The sequence below is a fragment of the Capricornis sumatraensis genome, chromosome 9 (assembly GCF_032405125.1).
Source record: "Capricornis sumatraensis isolate serow.1 chromosome 9, serow.2, whole genome shotgun sequence".
Lineage (NCBI taxonomy): Eukaryota > Metazoa > Chordata > Mammalia > Artiodactyla > Bovidae > Capricornis > Capricornis sumatraensis.
The window spans coordinates 41883809-41907055 of NC_091077.1; the positions used below are offsets into that span (position 1 = coordinate 41883809).

The following is a 23247-nucleotide window of genomic DNA, read 5'->3' on the forward strand; positions in this document are numbered from 1 at the left end:
CTCCTATTTGATTAACAGCATCACAAATAAGCATAACCTTCCCTCTCATCTTTATCAACATTTTCAGCTGAGTCTCTCTTTCATCTTTTATGTGTGTGTTAGGCATTCCACTATTCACTAGCACTCCGTCTGTTCCACCTAACTTGCTAATGACATTAGGGAATCACTGTGAACATTGCAAAGACTGATAAATCAGAAAATAGATGTCTTAAAATTTCATGTAACTGTGTGTTATCCTTGGTATTCCTAATAGCACAAGTACCTATAAAATGATCAATACACTTTAATGGAAATTACCAACTCAACTTAATTGTGCTAAAATGCTGAGACCACCATTTAACACTTAACGTCCATTTGCAAAAATTCACCTGGATTTTGGCAGAGTTATGTTTGTACAACTTTATAAGAAAGATTCTCTGTTTTATTGGAGAATACATGAGAAAATTACTTTTTAAAATATGCCATTTTATATTTAAATAGCATTATCTGATATGGTGGTTCAGACAGTGAAGAATCCACCTGCAAAGTGGGACACCTGGGTTCAATCCCTGGATTGGGAAGATCTCCTGGAGGAGGGTATGGAAACACTCCAATATTCTTGCCTGGAGAATCCCATGGACAGAGGAGCCTGGCAAGCTACAGTTCATGGGGTTGCAAAGAGTCAGACATGACAGAGAAACTAAGCACAGCACAGCACATCTGACATGGATAGAAGAATAGATATGACTAAATATTTAAGAAATTTGTATTAATAATTACAAAAAGAATAAAATAAGTATGAATTAAATTTATAGATCTCTTTCATAGGAAAAGAATACCTAAACACCTCTATTCAGACACCTCAGAGGCATCTCACTATGATTTCATCTTATAAATATTGTAAATAAAAGGAAAATATAGCAAAATATGTACATGTAAGATTTCTTCTTTATACCCAAAATGTCATCCTTATAGTAAAATTAAAGAAGGAAGACTGGATGTGTAGAAAGAACTTAAGGAAACTCCAGAAAAAATTTTCCTCCCTTTAGGCTTGTCTAAAAGAATTCATGATAAACATTTCTTTTTATTTTTTCAATTTTAAAATATACATGAAAGATAATTTATAATTTATTGTTTTTATAATTTTAAAATGTTTAGCTCATGCTGCATGTATTGCTTAAGAAAGATAAATTCATCAAAACTTCATTCTGCAAATGGTGTATCTCCTTAGACAAATATATTTTAACACTAAATAGATGGATAAAATATTAACTTTGTACAGATATTTTTACAAAAATTACATGCCAATTGTAGGAATAAATAGTAACTCATAGAGTATTGTCTTTGAAGTAAATCTACCCAATTTTAGTAATAATTCAAAGACTTTCATGTAGAGTGGATGTCATGGTTTTCTGCACTGTGAACATTCTGGTTCAAAAGATCAGTTTCTTTTTTTTTCTTATGCTGATGCCCTTCCTTAGCTGTCTTTGCAAGACACTCTTCACTTCTTTGTTCCGCAGGGTATAGATGAGAGGGTTCAGCAATGGTGTGATCACAGTGAAGAAGAAACCGACAAACTTGCCGTGTTTTGAAGCAAACTGGTTCTTAGGGTCTGTGTAAACCATGGCCACTGTCCCATAAAACATGAAAACCACAGTGAGGTGGGAGGAGCAGGTAGCAATGGCTTTCTGCCTTCCCTCCTCAGATTGGATTTTACCCAAAGTTCGAGCTATGTAACCATAAGAAGTCAGAATCAACCCCATTGGCAAGATGGTAAAGAAAACAGCAGAGATTGTCATCTGCCACTCAGTAGTGGAAGTGTCTCCACAAGTTAGTCTTATGAGAGAAGGAACCTGACAGAGAAAGTCATCCAGACAGTGGTGGGCACAAAACGGCAGCTGGAATGTGATAGGTGTTTGAGTAACAGATTCGATCAGTCCAGACAGCCAAGACGTAAGCACCAGTTTCCAACAGAACTGAGGATGCATGATGATAGTGTAGCGCAAGGGCTGGCAGATAGCAACATAGCGGTCAAAAGCCATCACCACCAGCATGACACTTTGTGTGGCACCAACACAGAGCACCATGCCCACCTGAATGATGCATCCTGGGTAGGTGATGCTCTTATCTGGCCCCCGCAAGTTGAACAACATTTGGGGCACAACAGTCGTGGTGAAACAGAGATCCAAGAAAGAGAGATTGCTAAGAAAGAAGTACATGGGGGTGTAGAGTTGAGGGTTCATGTATGAGAGCAAGATGATAGTCGCATTGGAGAGAATGATCACGGTGTATAAGAAGATCACTATCCAGAAGAGAACCATTTCTAGCTGGGGAAATTCAGAGTAGCCAAGAAGTACAAATCCCACTGGGAAGCTCTTGTTGGTGTTTCCTGTTGCTTTTGGCATAGAGTTTTGGACATAATTTTAAGGAAAAAAATGTGAATAGATTTGAGAAAAGGTTAACCAGACAGGAAAATAATTTGTTTTCCATAGGGTCTTGGGAAATGGGATATATTGGTGATTTTCTTACCTTAGACCAATAGCATACAATCTCTCTTCTACAAAGCTGAGTTTAACAAAGAAAGGAGTATTCATTAAAAACTAACCCTGAGATTCATTCCCATAATCTGTAATCATAACATCTCCATCAGACATCCTCAGATAATCACCTTAGATCATACATTTTCCTTCCAGATTGTTCATGCCATGTATGTAGTAGCTAAATAAAATGTTGAACAGCAAGCTTTTGCTTTGAAATATGTAGTTATCTAATTTATCAGGGTACAATTTGCAGTTTGGTGATATGAATAAGAACACATGAAATGGAGGTCTAAACAGCGATGCCCTGAACATAAATAATTTTTAGTCCAAAGAACAGAAATTTGGGATAGGAACCATACCAATTTTAAATGAGGCAAAATTAAGTTGAATGTTTTACCATTTTTAACTAATGCAATTTAAATTCACTTAATAGATAATTTTAAAATATGCATCAATATTCTCATCTAATGAGTAGCTACAATAACTCTTACCCCAGGTGTATCACATGAATTATACCAATTATTGTATAATAATTCTGAATTATATGAATAATTGCAAAATGTTCTCAATAATCATTTGGGGATAACACAAATCTTTAATATAGAACAATAAATAATAGAAAAAACAAACTAATAAAATTATAAAATATGTATTTTTAAAGCTTTACGTCATGGACAGGAAAGCAAAGAAAGGTGATTCATGGGCTAATGCTAATTAGCAAAAAGGTATGGTATTAGTTTTGGGTATCATTGTCTTGGGGTATTAATTTTGTCTTCTAGGAACTTTATAATAGTTCAGAGAATTTCAAGAATGTAAGAGGCATCAAAGACAAAAATACAGTTAGGTATATAAAATTGATATTTAGACTGTAAATTTTACATTTTGCTAGTGGTCAGACAATACAAAAATCTGAGAATCATTACAGAGGTCTGCTACTATTCAGTAGTAAGTTTACGTGTATTTATTTAGAACCTGTCACATGCCAGGCACTGTGCTATGGCATGGGGATATTGGATTCTTTGTGACTCTATGTACTGTAGCCTGTCCAGCCTCCTCTGGCCATGAATTCTCCAGGCAAGAATACTGGAGTGGGTTGCCATTACCTTCTCCAGGGGATCTTCCTGACACAGGGATCGCACCCGGGTTTCCTAGAGTTGCAGGCAGGTTCTTTACCAACTGAGCCACCAGGGAAGCCCCAAATGGAGAGAGAAGAAATCCTTAATGCAGGCCCATGGAAGAGAGAGCACGTGAAAAAAACAAGCAAATAAATCATAAGTAGTATTCAACTATTTTAAAGGTAATTCTATAAATGATAATTTTAAAATCAAGAGTATTGTCATTAAGGATAAAAATGGAGGATATGAGAACAGAAGAGGATCATTTTACTCAGAGGAAACAGGAAGACAAAGCAGTCGAGTACTGAGGAAGTGTGTTTATACAAGGAGTCCAGCTGGCTGACAGAATGGTGAAGCCTTGTACACTAGATGTGGTGACACATGTCAGATGAACTCAGCTTCTCTGTGCTAAGTGCCCATGACCATGTCCTGAACTGATTTCGTTTCCTTCCTGCAGGATTCCTGAATCAACTATAAAATATCCATTTCCTTTACCAGACTGTATTGTTCCTTTAGTTCTCTCATTATTTGGAGGATTTTTCATGCACTTACCTTCACTTGGCTCAAAATGTGTCATACTCGATGTTTAGAAATGAATGACCAAGTTCATATGGATTTATTTTTAAATGATATCATGGGCTCATTTATCATTACGTTAAAAAAATTTAGATCAAATATATATATATATGTGTGTGTATGTATATATGGAGAAGGAAATGGCAACCCACTCCAGTACTCTTGCCTGGAGAATCCCAGGGACGGTGGAGCCTGGTGGGCTGCCATCTATGGGGTCGCACAGAGTCAGACACAACTGAAGCGACTTAGCAGCAGCAGCATATGTATATATATATATATATATATATATATATATATATATATATATATTTACAAATTCCTTTGAATTATTTTTAAAGATTATTTTTTACTATATAAACACATTTTATGAGCAGTATAGTATATATCCCTGGTGGCTCAGTTGGTAAAGAATTCACCTGCATTGCAGGAGACTTGGATTTGATTCTTGGATCTGGAAGATCCCCTGGAGAACAGAATGGAAATCCACTCCAGTCCACTCTAGTATTCCTGCCTGGAGAATCCCATGGACAGAGGAGTCTGGAGGGCTACAGTTCATGGGATCACAAAAAGTCAGGCACGAATGAGCAGCTAACATACTTACAGATCATTTAGCAATATAAGTATGAAACAAAAACAAAAATAAAGTCACCTTTAACCCCACCATCAAATATGAATTTTTCTGTAAAACTTTGGTTTCTTCTTTTAAGAATATATTTTAATAAATAATGCACATAGATATATAGATATAATATATAAACTGTATCTGCATAGCTCAATATTATACCTTTTACACATTCTCATGACTCTAAATACTTTTAGAAATATAATCTGCTTGAGTATAGTTTAATAATTCATAGTATTTTATGTTACTAACAAAGTTTATACAAAATATTTTATTTTAAATGTATCTTTTAAATTTTTTGATAACCTAAACAATACTTTATGTAAAAATTCCTTTATTCTATGAATGTATTTGCATTAAGAAATATTGTCTTCTGTGGTTTCAGATGGCTTTCTATGAAGGCTCTTCCCTGATCTATCACAAAAGGCAATTTTTATTTTTACTTTTCTCACAATCAGTAAGGATCATCATTTTACTATAATTGATCAAGTAAAGAAGTGAATCCCTATTATGAATTTAACTTGCATTTTTGTTACTTATATGTTTGTTTATGCAAATTTTTCTTCATCAAAATGTCTGTGACAGTTTTAACTTGATATGCTTCCTTTTTCTGATTTTTCTGATTAATAAGTAATAGGACACATTGCTTTTAGCTTTTGATATATGTTTACACGATTCAAATTACAAATTCTACAAATTTAAATATATCTTATTATAGTTCATCTTTTTCTTCTCCCTATTTTCTGCAAATCCTAAATTACTTCCCATAGTATCTTTAAATTTATCTATTCATAGTTTATTTAAAATTTTTCATATACTTTTGCCTTAATGCTTGAGTTTTTAATTTTTTTAGATTCAAATCTTTAATTAGTTTAATTTTTAAATGTAAACCTTATATATAAAGTTTATTTCTAATTTGTTGCCATATTATCAGAGCATTTTACTAAAAAATCTTTTTTCAATTCATTGATTCACAATGATGATCTTGCTGTATTTATTTGCCAAGAGTTCAGCTACAATCATGGTTGGGGGTTTCACGTTCCGTTGTTATGATTACTGCCAAAAATTAACTGGTCTGTTAAGAGAATACTTTATCTCTCTTTCTGTATTTTTTAAAAAGGAAATTGAAGGGAAATTAAAATGAAGTTGGATTCTCCTGCTGTTAAGAGAGCTCTCCAAAATGAACCTGAGAAGACACTGATGAAGTGTAACTTAAGTATGTCTCTGCCTCAGTGGAATTTGGCCTTTAGAACATTCTAATAAAGACTTCCAAAACATCTGCCAGAAACTCAAGATACTCATCAGGTCCTTACCTTAAAATGACTGATCATAGCCTATCCCATTTAGATAAATAATTTTTTCTTGTGTCAGAATACAGACTTCCGGTTTTGCCTTTGTTAGACCCTGACTCTTTCTTTTTCCCAAAATACTCTCAGTTTTGCTAAAATATGTCTCCTGAATTACATTGCTTAAGACCCTAAATAAATCCCTTTGTTTTTTGCAGCCACAATATTGATTATTGTTCAGCACTCTATTTTAATCAGATTATGATGCTAAAAATTGTTTGTGATGACACTAGTCATACCTAATAAATAGCTTTATATGTAGATATTTGCTTGAATAGGTAATCAACACATTTCTTAAGACTGACTCTGTTTCAGATTATAACATATAAAGTGTTTAAAGAAATCATTAAAATCTAGGATTTATTTTAAATTATACCAAACAATAAACCAACTCTGTAGCTTTTAATATGGGGAAGTTGTAAAATTTATTTTTGTGATATAAGAAATGAATCTCTCTCAATGCAGGAGACCCCAGTTTGATTCCTCAGTTGGAAATATCCCCTGGAGAAAAGAAAGGCTACCCACTCCAGTATTTTGGCCTGGAGAAGTCCATGGACTGTATAATACATGGGGTCACAAAGAATAGGATATGACTGAGCGACATTCACAGGAAATGAAAGTGTCCAAAAAATTTTCAATAACAAAACCTTTTAAAATCTCAGTTGTGTGTGTGGCTGTATTTTAACATATACTTTGTACATAAGTGAAAACATAGTATCCTTGAGGTTAGAAAGGGTACAGTAATAATCTGTTCATCTTAAAATACATCATGTTCCATGACATTCAACAGAAATGTGTATAAGTTTCCCTTAAGTCCAAAGACATATCATGACTCTTGAATTTATTAATATGTAAGCCTGATTATTTCTCTTTATTTTTAACTATTCTACTTGGCAAATACAAGTAACATACCTGGGTTGGAAAACAGATCGTTGGCAGAATGTGGAAAACATAAGTTAGCTTGCCTGAGAGCCATTCAGAAACTCTTCCCTGCTTTCCTTGATATCAGCCTCCCCTACTCTGAGCTACTCTCCAGTTAAATATATGTCATTGTGTAGCCACCAGGGAAGCCCGTAGTCATCAGGAGATGTGATCAAAGCAGTGAACCTTTCTTTCTATAAAGCATAAGCAGCACAGAGGGAACAGCACTTCCCAGGAGGTCCCTGAGGCTTAATCATTGCAGGTAATCAGCTGACAGTCCAGAAAAGTCTTAAAAGCCTACAAAATTTAAAAAAAAAAAAAAATCCTTTGTTTTAGCATATGAAATGAGGTAGAAATTTAACTATTTTCAATTAACTCTTTTTAATTGCTCTCCCAACAACATTATCAGGCAAATAATCAATTATATATGCTAAAATGTAAAGTCATTGGTTTACTTATTTATAAATTTTTACTAAATGACTATTTTTTTTCCTGTCCCTATGCTAGTATTAGGAAACATTAGAGATAAGAGAAAATCAAGAAGCATCAAAAATTATTCATCAACCTAAAATTGATTGTATACACTATTATATAATTTAAAAGTTAGAGGACATTAGATAATTCAAAGCAGTATTTACACAAGAAAAAAGAAAAAAATAAAGTTTAGGGACTGAGAATAAAGTAAAAGATGAAAACAACTCAGTTTTATCTTAGGCATGCATTGATGAACAAAATAAGTCTAAACAGGACTGTGTAACAGTTCATTAATGGTTACTCCATGAAGCATGGTGGAGAAGGCAATGGCACCCCACTCCAGTACTCTTGCCTGGAAAATCCCATGGACGGAGGAGCCTGGTAGGCTACAGTCCATGGGGTCGCGAAGAGTCAGACATGACTGAGCGACTTCACTTTCACTTTTCACTTTCATGCACTGGAGAAGGAAATGGCAACCCACTCCAGTGTTCTTGCCTGGAGAATTCCAGGGACGGGGGAGCCTGGTGGGCTGCCGTCTATGGGGTCGCACAGAGCTGGACGCCACTGAAGCGACTTAGCAGCAGCAGCATGAAGCATGGTAACATGTTTAACAAACCTGAAATTCTTTAATACTTATTTAAATGTAGAGGATTATGTCGTTGGCAAATGGTGAGAGTTTTACTTCTTCTTTTCCAAGAAAAGAAGATTCCTTTTATTTCTTTTTCTTCTGTGATTGCTGTGGCCAGAACTTCCATAACTATGTTGAATAGTAATGCTGAGAGTGAGCATTTTTGTCTTGTTCCTGATTTTAGAGGAAATGCTTTCAATCTTTTACCATTGAGGATAATGTTTGCTGTGGGTTTGTTGTATATAGTTTTTATTATGTTGAGGTATGTTCCTTCTATGTCTACTTTCTGGAGAGTTTTTATCATAAGTAGATGTTGATTTTTGCCAAAGGCTTTCTCTGCATCTATTGAAATAAGCATATGGTTTTTAATCTCTCAGTTTGTTAATATGGTGTATCACATTGATTGATTTGTAAATATTGAAGAATCCTTGCATCTCTGGAATAAAGCCCACTTGATCATGATGTATGATCTTTTTAATATGTTGTTGGATTCTGCTTGCTAGGATTTTGTTGAGAATTTTTGCATCTATGTTCATCAATGATATTGGCCTTAGTTTTCTTTTTCTGTGGCGTCTTTCTCTGGTTTTGGTATCAGGGTGATGGTGGCCTCAAAGAATAACTTTGGGACTTTTCCTTCCTCTGCAATTTTCTGGAAGAGTTTGAGTAGGAAGGTGTTAGCTCTTCTCTAAACTTTTTGTAGAATTCACCTGTGAAGTCGTCTGGTCTTGGGCTTTTATTTGTTAGAAGATTTTTTTAATTACCATTTCAATGTCTATGCTTGTGACTGGTTTGTTCAAATTTTCTATTTCATCATGGTTCAGTTTTGGAAGGTTAGCTTTTTCTAAGAATTTGTCCATTTCTTCCAAGTTGTCTGGTTTTTGTTGTTGTTGTTGTTGTTTTGGCATACAGTTGCCCACAGTAGTCTCTTATGATCGTTAAAATTTCTGTGTTGTCACAATTTCTCCATTTTCATTTTTAATTTTATTGATTTGAGTCTTCTCCCTTTTTTTCTCTTGATGAGTCTGGCTAGTAGAATTTGTCTATTTTGATTATCTTCTCAAAGAACCAGGTTTTAGTTTTACTGATCTTTGCTATAGTCTCCTTCAATTCTTTTTCATTTATTTCTCCTCTGATTTTTAAGGTTTCTTTCCATCTACTAACTTTCACAAGCACTTCATGCAGCTCAATACCAGAAAAATAAACAACCCAATCAAAAAGTGGGCAAAAGACCTAAACAAACATTACTCCAAAGACATACCGATTGCTAATAAACATATGAAATGAGGTTCAACCTCACTCATTATTAGAGAAATGCAAATCAAAGCCACAATGAGGTATCATCTCACACTGGTCAGGTTGGCCATCAACAAAAAGACTACAAATAATAAATGATAGCGATTGTGTGGAGAAAAGGGAACCCTTTTACAATGTTGGTGGGATGAAAACTGATACAGCCGCTATGGAGAACTGTGTGGAGATTCCTTGAAAAACTGGGAATAGAACTGCCATACAACCCAGCAATCCCACTGCTGGTCATATACCCCAAGAAAACCAGAACTGAAAGAGACACACTAACACATTTATATGGAATCTAGAAAATGGTACCAATGATCCTACATGCAGGGCAGCAAAGGAGACACAGACATAAAGAACGACTTTCAGGCTCAGTGGGAGAAGACAAGAGTAGGACAGTTTAAGAGAATAGCATTGAGACATGTGCATTGCCATATGTAAAATAGACAACCAGTGCAAGTTCAATGATTGAAGTAAGGCACACAAAACCTGTGCTCTGGGACATCCTAATGGGATAAGGGTTGGGAGGGAGGTGGGAAGGGTGTTCAAGATGGGGGGACACATGTATTCCTGTGGCCAATTCATGTCGATGTATGGCAAACATCATCACAATGTTGTAAAGCAATTATCCTGCAATTAAAATTAATTAATTTTAAAAATCCTAATGGAAAAGAAATGAAAAAGAATATATATGTATAACTGAGTCACCTTGCCATGCATCAGAAATTAACACATTGTAAATCAACTATAGTAAAATAAATTCTAAGAAATAAGTTAAAAAACATATTTCAAAATCAAATTCTGAATAAAATATATTGATAACTAAGATAGAAACACATGTAAAAGTAAAACTTAGACAACACCTAAGAAGAAAAAATATGATATGACAAAAAAGAATCACAAAACCAAGACTGACATCAACATTATATTGACAGAAGAGGCTCCATGATTTTGTGCCCCCCATAAGCAAACAAACAAACACACACACATTAAAAAAAACACCATACTTCCATGGACAAAAATATTTTTGATAAAACTTTTTTCATATCCATATGCCAGGGGATTCTGGAAGGGTCTTGCACATTTACACATTGAGTAATAGGCATACCTCAGTTCTGACATACCTCAGTTCTGACTATAATTCCTGATGTGGCCAATGAACTAGGCTCAGGAACTCTTAGCTGCATTCTAGGATTCCCTGGAGAACATTCTTGTGCAACCATCCACACACATTTGAGTGTGTAAGAAGAACAGTTTACCTTATCCATATTATCCATCCCCAAAGTGGCCCATCCATGAATTTTTTTTTTGCTGTTCGGTATTTTATCCCCAGAGGAGAAAGAATGTGCCAGTGAATACCTAACCTCACCAGTTATATGGAACGGGACAAAGGGGTTCATTTTTCTCACCTCTTTCAGAGAACTAAATCAAGTGCTCCGTTACTGGGGATTGGAAACTGTGGAAAAGCAGCAGACAGGAATAGCAGAAGGCGTTAAAGAGACATGGATATGAACCACATCACAGATTCCAATGAGAAATCTAATCACAAGCCACTGGAAATATTCTTTCCATTAATTTCCATACCTGGCCCATGGGCATGCCAACACACCGCCTCACCAACATATCCCCTCCCCCCACTTTGTGGACATCTTCCTGTATGCACTCACAAGGATTGCATAGCAGGCTTTGGCAGGTAGCAGTGAATGTACAAAGAGTATTCATCAAATCTGGAGGCCAGGGAAATATTACAAACACGAGTTCTAGAGTTATATTTGGGAAAACTAAAGACAGATTGCCAGAATTCAAACTGGTGAGTTGCATGATCCAGAGAAGGCACACAAGCTTAGGAGCTCTGCCCCAGTGTAGAGCAAGAAGCATGGAACAGGTATATCAATAGTAGGTTGAGAAAACTTCAGACTCTCTGTATATCTCACAGTGTTTCCCCTCTTAAGACAAGCAGTAAAACCTAGAAGAGATACCTGTTACTTTAAATGCAAAAGGATCAAATAAAAATAATAAGAAATATGAAAAGTTTAAGGCAACATACACCAACAAAGGATCACAATAATCATCTTGTTAGTCAAACCGAAAGACACAGAGGTCTTCAACTTAACAGATAAACAATTTAAAACACCTGCTATAAGGGAATTCAATGAGTTATAAGATATCTTGCATGCATGCTCAGTTGCTAAGTCATGTCCAACTGTTTGCAAGCCCATGAACTGAAGCCCACCAGGCTTCTCTGTCCACGGGATTTCTCAGGCAAGAATATTGGAGTGGGTTGCATATCCTTCTCCAAGGGATCTTCCCAATCCAAGAACTGAACCTGTGTCTCCTGCATTGGCAGGCAGATTCTCTACCTGAGACAACAGAGAAGCTCTACAAGAGAACAGAAAGACAGTTCAGCAAAATAAGGGAAACAACACTTGAACAAATGAACTTTAAAAAGAAGGAGAAATCTTTAAAGTATTCTGGAATTGAAGAATATAATGCATGAAATGATAAATACTAAAGACAGAATCAAAAGCTGATGTGGTCAAGCAGAAGAAATAAATTGCTGAAATTAAAGACAGGAACTTTGAAGTTATCCATTATAATAGAGCAAACTAAAATAATTTTAAAAGATGAGAAAATAATAAAAAATTATAAAGAAAGCTTGCTGCTGCTGCTGCTGCTGCTGCTGCTAAGTCACTTCAGTTGTGTCTGACTCTGTGCGACCCCATAGATGGCAACCCATCAGGCTCCACTGTCCTTGGGATTCTCCAGGCAAGAATACTGGAGTAGGTTGCCATTTTCTTCTCTAATGCATGAAAGTGAAGTGAAAGTGAAGTCGCTCAGTCGTGTCTGGCTCTTAGCGACCCCACGGACTGCAGCCTACCAGGCTCCTCCATTCATGGGATTTTCCAGGCAAGAGTGCTGGAGTGAGATGCCATTGTCTTCTTTGAAAGAAAGCTTATGGGGCATAAATTACAACTAAAAGAGTAAAATTGAGAATAATTGGAATTCTAGAAAGAGAAGAGAGTGATAAAAGGACAGAAAGTTTATTTAAAAAAATAATAATGGCTAAAAGCTCTCAAATATGGCAAGGACATAAGTATTCAAGTTCATGCTGTTCATAGGTCACCAATTAAGATCAAATAAAGATATTCTCTCCAAGCCTTGTTAAAATAAAATTGTTAAAAATCAAAGACAAAGAGTGAATCTTCATTGATACATAAGAAAATATTTGTAACATACAAAGACATTTACATACCAATATCAATGGGTTTCTTAAAGACCAGAAGAGTTTGGGATGATATATTCAATGCAATAAACCAAACTAAATTGTTAATGAAGCATATGATTCACAGAAAAACAGTCCTTCATATATGAAAAAGAGATGAAGACATTCCCAGGCCAAAAAAAAAAAGAGAGAGAGAGAGAGAGAGGGAATTCACCACTATTACATCTGCTTTAGAAAAAATATGAAAAGAGTCTTTCAAATATTTATTAAATAAAGTTAATTTGTACCATGAAAGCATGTGAAAAATTCAGTGTACTGGTAATATAGCCAAATCCAAACGTTAATACTTTAACATGGTAACATATTAATAGCTTAACTCTAGTATAAAGGTTAAAGGACAAGAGTATCAAAAGTAACTATAGGTAAAATAATTTACGAATAAATATAGCAAAATTAAAAATAAGCTGGAGAGAAATATAGTTTTGGTAGACCATTTATCAGTGTAGGACATATTGTTATATCTATGAGATGTTTTATATAAGCCTCAAAGTAACCACCAAAAAAAAACTCTACAAATGCTTTACAAAAGGGAAAGCAAACGGAATCAATGTACCATTACAGAAAATTATCAATTTTAAAAGGAAAGAAACAATAGAGGAGGAAAAGAATATGGCAACTACAAGACACCTAGAAAACCACAAGACGTTGTTATCATTATTAAGTCCTTACTTATCAACAGTTATACTACATATAAGTTGATTGAATTCTCCAAACAGAAGGCATTAAATGGATAGATAAACTAGAGGAAAAAAACAAAAATGAAACTACCCTATGTTGCTTAAATAAAAGCAAAAATTAAAAAATGGGATCTAATTAAAATTAAAAGCTTCTGCACAACAAAGGAAAATATACACAAGGTGAAAAGACAGCCTTCTCAATGGGAGAAAATAATAGCAAATGAAGCAGCTGACAAACAACTAATCTCAAAAATATACAAGCAACTTATGCAGCTCAATTCCAGAAAAATAAACAACCCAATCAAAAAATGGCCCAAAGAACTAAATAGACATTTCTCCAAAGAAGACATACGGATGGCTAACAAACACATGAAAAGATGCTCAACATCACTCATTATTAGAGAAATGCAAATCAAGACCACAATGAGGTACCACTTCACACTAGTCAGAATGGCTGCGATCCAAAAGTCTGCAAGCAATAAATGCTGGAGAGGGTGTGGAGAAAAGGGAACCCTCTTACACTGTTGGTAGGAATGCAAACTAGTACAGCCACTATGGAGAACAGTGTGGAGATTCCTTAAAAAACTGGAAATAGAACTACCATACAACCCAGCAATCCCACTGCTGGGCATACACACTGAGGAAACCAGAACTGAAAGAGACACGTGTAAGCCAATGTTCATCGCAGCACTGTTTATAATAGCCAGGACATGGAAACAACCTAGATGTCCATCAGCAGATGAATGGACAAGAAAGCTGTGGTGCATATACACAATGGAGTATTACTCAGCCATTAAAAAGAATACATTTGAATCAGTTCTAATGAGATGGATGAAACTGGAGCCAATTATACAGAGTGAAGTAAGCCAGAAAGAAAAACACCAATACAGTATACTAACACATATATATGGAATTTAGAAAGATGGTAATGATGACCCTGTATGCGAGCCAGCAAAAGAGACACAGATGTGTAGAGTGGACTTTTGGACTCTGAGGGAGAGCGAGAGGGTGGGATGATTTGGGAGAATGGCATTGAAACATGTATACTATCATGTAAGAAGTGAATCACCAGTCTATGTTCGATGCAGGATACAGGATGCTTGGGGCTGGTGCATGGGGATGATCCAGAAAGATGATATGGGGTGGGAGGTGGGAGGGGGGTTCAGGATTGGGAACTCATGTGCACTCGTGATGGATTCATGTCAATGTATGGCAAAACCAATACAGTATTGTAAAGTAAAATAAAGTAAAAATAAAAATTTAAAAAATAAATAAATAAAAAATAAAAATAAAATAAAAGACTCACTTCAACTTTAAATATATATGAAGGATCAAAGTTAAATGGGAAAAAAAAAGATGTCTCATACAATTGAGACTCAAAACATAGAGTAATTCTACTCACTTTAGACAAAATAGGCTTTCATCCAAAAATGGTAACTAAAGACAAGGTCTATAAAGCCTCTTGATGAAAGTGAAAGTGGAGAGTGATAAAGTTGGCTTAAAGCTCAACATTCAGAAAATTAAGATCATGGCATCCGGTCCCATCACTTCATGGGAAATAGATGGGGAAACAGTGGAAACAGTGTCAGACTTTATTTTGGGGGGCTCCAAAATCACTGCAGATGGTGATTGCAGCCATGAAATTAAAAGACGCTTACTCCTTGGAAGATAAGTTATGACCAACCTAGATAGCATATTCAAATGCAGAGACATTATTTTGCCGACTAAGGTCCGTCTAGTCAAGGCTATGGTTTTTCCTGTGGTCATGTATGGATGTGAGAGTTGGACTGTGAAGAAGGCTAAGCGCCGAAGAATTGATGCTTTTGAACTGTGGTGTTGGAGAAGACTCTTGAGAGTCCCTTGGACTCCAAGGAAATCCAACCAGTCCATTCTGAAGGAGATCAGCCCCTGGGATTTCTTTAGAAGGAATGATGCTAAAGCTGAAACTCCAGTACTTTGGCCACCTCATGCGAAGAGTTGACTCATTGGAAAAGACTCTGATGCTGGGAGGGATTGGGGGCAGGAGGAGAAGGGGACGGCAGAGGATGAGATTGGTGGATGGCATCACGGACTCAATGGACCTGAGTCTGAGTGAACTCTGGGAGTTGGTAATGGACAGGGAGGCCTGGCGTGTTGTGATTCATGGGGGCTCAAAGAGTCAGACACAACTGAGCGACTGAGCTAAACTGATATATAATGATAAACAAGATTAAGTCATCAAGAAGACATAACATTCATAAATATATCTGTACTTAATATTGAAGTGCCCAAATATTAGCAAATCTTAAGGGAGAAATGGGCAGCAATGCAATAATTATAGGGATTTCCAGTAACCCACTTTCAAAAGTGGATATGATCAAGAAAGAAAATCAGCAAAGAAATTTTAGACTAGGACTATGCATACACTATATAAAACTAATAGACATACACAGAATATTCCATAAAATAGCAACAAAATACACATTCTTCTCATAAACACATGTAACATTTTCAAACATAGTTCATTAGATCTCCAAAGAACTCTTACATATTTAAGAGATTGAAATTACACCAGGTATATTTTTCAACAACAATGGTATAAAACTAGAATCAAAAGTAGAAGGAAACCTGGAAAATGCTTAGTAATATACAACTGTGTTAGGAATAAAAAGAGAGAATTTAATTCAGCAACTTAACTTTACACCTCAGGGAACTAGAAAAGTAACTAAGCCCTACTAACGGAAAGAAAAATCAGAACAGAAATGAAACAGAGATTAGAAAAATAAAAGAAATATTTTGAAAGATTAAGAGCAGGTTTTTTGAAAAGACAAATAAATTTGACAAAATTTCCAACTAGAAAAATTAAAAACTAATGGGGAAATACAGTAAATAAAAACAAAAATTAAAGAGGAGTCATTACAACTGATACCACAAGATGCAAAGATTCATATTTTGTATTATATTGACTGCTATGAATAGGTATATCTCAACAAATTAGATAACCTAAAATAAATAAGTACATTCTTAGAAAACTATAATATACAAAGATAAAGTCATAAGGATATATAAAATCTATGCTTATATAACTTATACACAGTTTACATCATGCAAAATGCAAGCTGGATGAATCACAACCTGGAATCAAAACTGCCAGAAGAAATATCAATCTCAGATATGAAGATGATACCACTCTAATGGCAGAAAGAGAAGAGGAACTAAAAAGCCTCTTGATGAATGAGAAAGAGGAGAGTGAAAATGATGGCTTGAAATGCAATATTTAAAAAAACTAAGATCATGGCATCTGGTCCCATCACTTCATGGCAAGTAAATGAGGAAAGAGTGGAAATGGTGACAGGTTTTTATTTGGGGGTGGGGGGAGGGGGTTCCAAAATTACTGCGGATGGTGATTGCAGCCATTAAATTAAAAGACACTTTTTCTTTGAAAGGAAAACTATGACAAACCTAGACAGTGTATTAAAAAGCAGAGATATCACTTTGCCGACAAAGGTCCATACAGTCAAAGCTATAGCTTTTCCAGTAGTCATGTACAGATGTGAAAGTTGGGCCATAAAGAAGACTGAGCATTAAAGAATTGATGCTTTTAAATTCTGGTACTGAAGAAGACTCTTGGATGGGATCCCTTGGACGGCAAAGAGATCAAACCAGCCAATCCCAATTCTTTGCAATTGGAACCCTTAATATTCATTGGAAGAATTGATGCTGAAGTTGAAGCTCCAATACTTTGGCCACCTGAATGTGAAAAGCTGACTGGTTGCAAAAGACCCTGATCCTGGGAACGAATGAAGGCAAAATGAAAAGCAGGTGGCAGAAGATGAAATGGTTAAATAGTATCACCAACTCAATAGATATGGATTTAAGCAAACTGGGAGATAGTGAAGGACAGGGGAGCCAGGCATGCTGCAGTCCATGGGGTTTCAAAGAGTGGATGGGACTTAGTAACTGAACAAAAGCAATATGATATGTATAGTTTAATATGATATATATGGTGTGGAAATTTTTAGTATTTGTGTTTAATCCCCCAGTCCAGAAAGATGGGTATCTTTACTCATTTCAGGGAAATCAGTTTCTATCATTCTGTCCTGTTAGCTTTCTTCATTTTGTGTGTTTTGGAAATGTAATTTGATGTATAGTATTTGTTCATCAGTGTGCTAAAGAAAGATTGCACTTTCTTGTGAGAGGTAACTTGATACATCTTTTCCTAATTCTGTAGTCAGTGATATTGCATTGACAACTTGAGTTTACCATGGTGGAAATATTTAGACCATAGAAATTTGCAAATAAAAGTCACACAAATATCAGAATTATTTTTAATGTAGTTTTCTTTTAAGAGAGAGATGATCAACACTACTGCGTCTTCAACATTTATTATATATATCATGTAAATATATATGTTATGTATATGTGTGCTCAGTAGCTTCAGTGGTGTCTGACTCTTCGTGAACCTATGGATTATTACCCTCCAGAGTTCTCCATCCATGAAATTCGATGGAATTCTCCCAGCAAGAATACTGGAGTGGGTTGTCATGCCGTCCTCCAGGGAATCTTTCTGAACCAGGGATCGTACCCAAGTCTCTTGTGTCTCCTGCAGTGCAGGTGGATTCTTTACCACTGAGCCATGGAGGAAGCCCATGTTATGTATATATAATTTATGCATTATTTATATATAACATATATTATCTATGTTTACTTATTTTATTATATACATATATATGTGTTTCCTTTTTCAAAATATTCAGGGAACATTTATAGACTTTATCTTCCATCTGATAAACATTTCCTCATCTGTGTTCCTTCTATTGAGTCCTATTACTGTGTTTTCTAAATTTAATATTTTTGAAAGTCAGGTGTTTACAGTTATTTTTTATTTTTCCCACTACTTTTGAAGGTATTTTTAAAAATTTTTTTTTACTTTATTTAGACTCTTTTTTAGTATTTAATGATTCTTTTTCTTTTATCTTCCTCATTTCATTATTTTTCTTATGTTAATTTCTTTGGTGAGTTTGGTTCTGCTTAAATATGAGGAAATTGTTTACTTTATTCCTTTTTTATATGTAGTAGTATATATTTTCTTTCCTCCATTGTTTCTGGGACTCTTTGTATCATATGGAGGCATAACTACAGTTTATCTTCTGAGCATTATGATGATTTTTTTTCTTTTCTTTTTTATTCCTTAAACAGCTTTTGAGGGGGTGGAGGAGGGGTACATATTTGGGATGGAAGTCATCATGATCCTCAGCTTCTCTACAAGTTATCCTGGATGAACTGCTTAATAATTCCTGCATCTGTATCTATAAACTTCAAAATGTTTCCATTTTTTGACTTACTATTTAGGCTAGGTTTGTGCTGTGGTTTCCCTCAATTTTTTTTTTTTAAATCTTATCCTATATTTCTCTTTCCCTTGAATTCTTCAGTATTTCCAATATACGTAGCTTTAAAAAAAATTATTCTAAAAAGTACATCTCTTTCTTCATGGAAGGATGTTGGAACTATTTGTTCATTATGCCCTTTTTATTGTACAGGTTAAAAGCAATTTCAATATGTAATTATCACAGAGATAGGCAAGATTGCCCTTTCCATGTGGATAAAATGGAAATAAAATTGGAAAATAAATTGGTAATGTATGTAAATCTACTTATGTGTCTTTGTTTTTGACAATTGCATTTCTAAAAGTGTCTTATCAATTCCAGTACAACATGGAGGAGTAGAAGAATGTGCATTCATCTCCTCCTGGGAGAGCACCAAAATTTCAACTAGCTGTAGAACAACCATTGACAGGAGGATGCTGGAACCCACCAAAAAAAGATACTCATGCCCAAATACAAAGAAGAATCCTCACCAAGATGGTGGAAGGGGCACATGATGATCAAATCAAACCCCATACCTGCCAAGTAGGTGACCCACAGACTGGAGAACAATAATACCAAAGAAGTTCTCACACTATAAGGTTCTGAACCCCACGTCAGACTTCACAGCCTGGAAATCTGACAAAGGGACTGGGAACCCCTAAGGAATCTGGCCTTGAGGGCCAGCAGGATTAGATTATCCTTCCAGAGGACTGATGGAAACAGAGACCCCAGTCTTGGAAGGAACAAACAAAATTTTATGCATAACAAGATCTAAAGGAGAGGCACAGTGACCCCACAAGAGACTGAACCAAAGCTACCTGTTAGTGTTGGAGGGTCTCCTGTGGAGACATAACTTGGCGGGGGCTTACTGCAGGAACTGGGGCACTGGAGGGTACAACTTGGCATAAACCCTCTTGGAGTTTGTCACTAACTCTCCCATAGAACCCATAGACCTCACGGCTGGGTCAACTTAGGTCAAACAACTACCAGGAAGGGAGTGCAAATCCACCCAGCAGCAGATAGTTGGATTAAAGCTTTACTGAGCGAGGCCCTGACCACAAGAGCAAGACTCAGTTTTCCCTATCACCAGTCCCTCCCATCAGAAAGTCTGCAAAGCCTCTTAGCCTCATCCATCAGAGGGCAGACAGAAGAAGCAAGAAAAAGTGCAGTCTCACAGCTCACAGTGGCCAAAATAAAAACCATATTGCAGAGCATTAATCACAACAATAAAGCATAATGTTATGCCCCAGATGAAGGGACAAGATAAAATCCCAGAATAACAACTAAATGGAGATAGGCATCCTTCCAGAAAAAGAATTCAAAATAATGATAGTGAAGATGATCCAGGATCTAGGAAAAAGAATGAAGGGAAAGATCAAGAAGATGCTCAAAATGTTTACCAAAGACCTAGAAGAACTGAAAAACAAACAGATTAATAATACACTGGGAGGAATCAATAGCAGAATGACTGAGGCAGAACAGATAAATGACCTGGAGGACAGAATGGTGGAACTCACTGCCACAGAACAGAATATTAAAAAAAGAATGAAAAGAAATGAAGACACCCTAAGAGACTGCTTGGAAAACATTAAACACATCAATATTCACATAACAGAGAAAGAAAGGACCTGAGAAAATATTTGAAAAGATAATAGCTTGTAAACTTCCCAAACATGGGACAGGAAATAGTTAACCAAGTCCAGAAAGCACAGACAGTCCCAGAAAGGATAAACCCAAGAAGGAGCACATTGAGACACATAGTAATCAAACTGACAAAATTAAATACAGAGATAAAATATTAAAAGCAACAAGGGAAAAGTGACAACATAAGAAGGAACTTCCAACAGGCTATCAGCTGATTTCTCAACAGAAACTCTCCAAGCCAGAAGGGAATGGCATGATATATTTAAAGTGATGAAAGAGAAGACCCTCCAAAAAAAAAATACTTTTCCCAGCAAGACTCTCCTTCAGATGTGATAGATAAATAAAAAGCTTTCCAGACAAGCAAAGATTAACAGAATTCAGCACCACCAAACTAGCTTTACAACAGAAGCTAAAAGAATGTCTCTAGGCAGGAAACACAAGGGTAGGAAAAGACCTACTGAAAATAAAACTCCAAAAAATAAGAAAATGGCAATAGGATCATGAATAGCAATAATTATCTTAAATGTAAATGGATTAAATGCACCAACCAAAAGACATAGATTTCCTGGATGGAATACATGTGCATATATGTACTTCCACTTACCACATAACTCTGTTTGACCCTCCCAAATTATATGCAATTATTTTATATTGTTAAGTTAATCATGGACTGGTTCCAAGTTGGGAAAGGAGTACATCAAGGCTGTATATTGTCACCCTGATCATTTAACTTATATACAGAGTACATCGTGTGAAATGCTGGCTGGATGAAGTATAAGCTTGAATCAAGATTACTTGGAGAAATATCAATAACCTCAGATATGCAGATGACACCACCCTTACAAGAGAAAAGAAACTAAAGAGCCTCTTGATGAAAATGAAAGCAGAGAGTGCAAGTTCAGTTCAGTCACTCAGTCATGTCTGACTCTTTGCAACCCCATGAATTGCAGTACACCAGGCTTCCCTGTCCATCACCAACTCCTGGAGTCCACCCAAATCCATGTCCATCGAGTCGGTGATGCCATCCAACCATCTCATCCTCTGTTGTCCCCTTCTCCTCCTGCCCTTAATCTTTCCCAGCATCAGGGTCTTTTCCAACGAGTCAGCTCTTCGCATCAGGTGGCCAAGAAAATGAAAAAGCTCACTTAAAACTCAACATTCCAAAAACTAAGATCATGGCATCTGGTCCCATCACTACATGGCAAATAAATGGAGAAACAATGGAAACAGTGACAGACTTTCTTTTCTTGGGCTCCAAAATCATTGTGGATGGTGACTGCAGCCATAAAATTAAAAGATGCTTGCTTCTTGGAAAAAAAGCTATGATCAATCTAGACAGCATATTTAAAAGCAGAGACATTACCGACAAAGATCTGTCTAGTCAAAGCTGTGGTTTTTCCAGTAGTCATGTATGGATGTGAGAGTTGGACTAAAAAGAAAGCTGAGCACTGAAGAATTGATGCTTTTGAACTGTGGTGTTGGAGAAGACTCTTGAGAGTCCCTTGGACTGCAAGGAGATCCAACCAGTCCATCCTAAAGAAAATGAGTCATGAATATTCATTGGAAGGACTAATGCTGAAGCTGAAGCTCCAATACTTTGGTCACCTGATATGAAGAAATGACTCATTGGAAAAGACCCTGATGCTGGAAAAGATTGAAGGCAGGAGGAGAAGGGGACTATAGAGATGAGATGGTTGGATGGCATCATCACCAACTCAACGGACACAAGTTTGAGCAAGCTCCAGGAATTGGTGACGGACAGGGAAGCCTGGCGTGCTGCAGTCCATGGGGTCACAAAGAGTCGGACATGACTGAGCAACTGAACTGAACTGAACTGAATTGTGTTCCCATTATGGCTTACAATTGTAATTATCTTTTATGTTTTATCTGGCTATTGATTGTGAGAACTGATAAACATATATTACTATTGTGATTGTGTAACTGTTACTCACTTAACAGTGTTGTATCACGATTCATTTCAGTTCAGTTGCTCAGTTGTGTCTGACTCTTTGTGACTGCATGGACTGCAGCACGCCAGGCTGGTCAATAAAAAAAATAATAGAACTCTATATCACCAAAACTACCATTTCATAGAAAAACCTGTCATCACTTTTTAAAGTCCAGATGCATACCAGAATTCTCTTGGAATTTTTTGAAAAATACAAATGCTCAAGTATTGCCTTCTTTCTCCAGACTTCCAGATATGTTTCTAATGAGTATTCATGTTTAAAAACAACTGCATTATATGATGATCTTTTACTTTTATTTAGTTTATTTCACATTTTCTATTTCATATTCAATAATCCCATTTCATTTTGCTTACATTCTCCAATATGTCTCTTTATTTTGATGTTCTTTCTCAAGCCTGTATCAAGTGTAATAGAAAAGTTTCTGTATGTGTGTGTGTGTGTGTGTGTGTAATATATACATTTTCTAAAACTCAAGAATTTTTGCCTAACTAAAAAATTTATGATATTTTGAATCCACATGTTTGACTTAGTATGAATAAAATGCTAGATATTTAATTAAAAATAGACATGCAACAAGCAACAAAGGTTTACTTTACAGCATGAGAAACCTTAGTTAATATTTTATAATAACCTATTATTGAAAATAATCTCAAAATAATATACATGTATATGTATGGATGTGAGAGCTGGACTGTGAAGAAAGCTGAGCACTGAAGAATTGATGCTTTTGAACTGTGGTGTTGGAGAAGACTCTTGAGAGTCCCTTGGACTGCAAGGAGATCCAACCAGTTCACTCTAAAGGAGATCAGTTCTGGTTGTTCTTTGGAAGGAATG

At 35.9% G+C, this 23247-nt stretch overlaps 1 protein-coding gene across 1 annotated transcript; it reads right to left on the minus strand.

The window, feature by feature from the left end:
* Positions 1–1412: 1412 nt before the first annotated feature.
* LOC138086265 (olfactory receptor 2H1-like) lies at positions 1413–2384 on the minus strand. Its single transcript, XM_068981061.1, has one exon. The coding sequence runs from the start codon at positions 2382–2384 to the stop codon at positions 1413–1415; it is 972 nt and encodes a 323-aa protein (XP_068837162.1).
* Positions 2385–23247: the final 20863 nt, after the last annotated feature.

What these genes read in the sequence shown, in the direction of transcription:
- LOC138086265 (XM_068981061.1), bottom strand. Translation starts at nt 2,384, where the DNA reads ATGCCAAAAGCAACAGGAAACACCAACAAGAGCTTCCCAGTGGGATTT.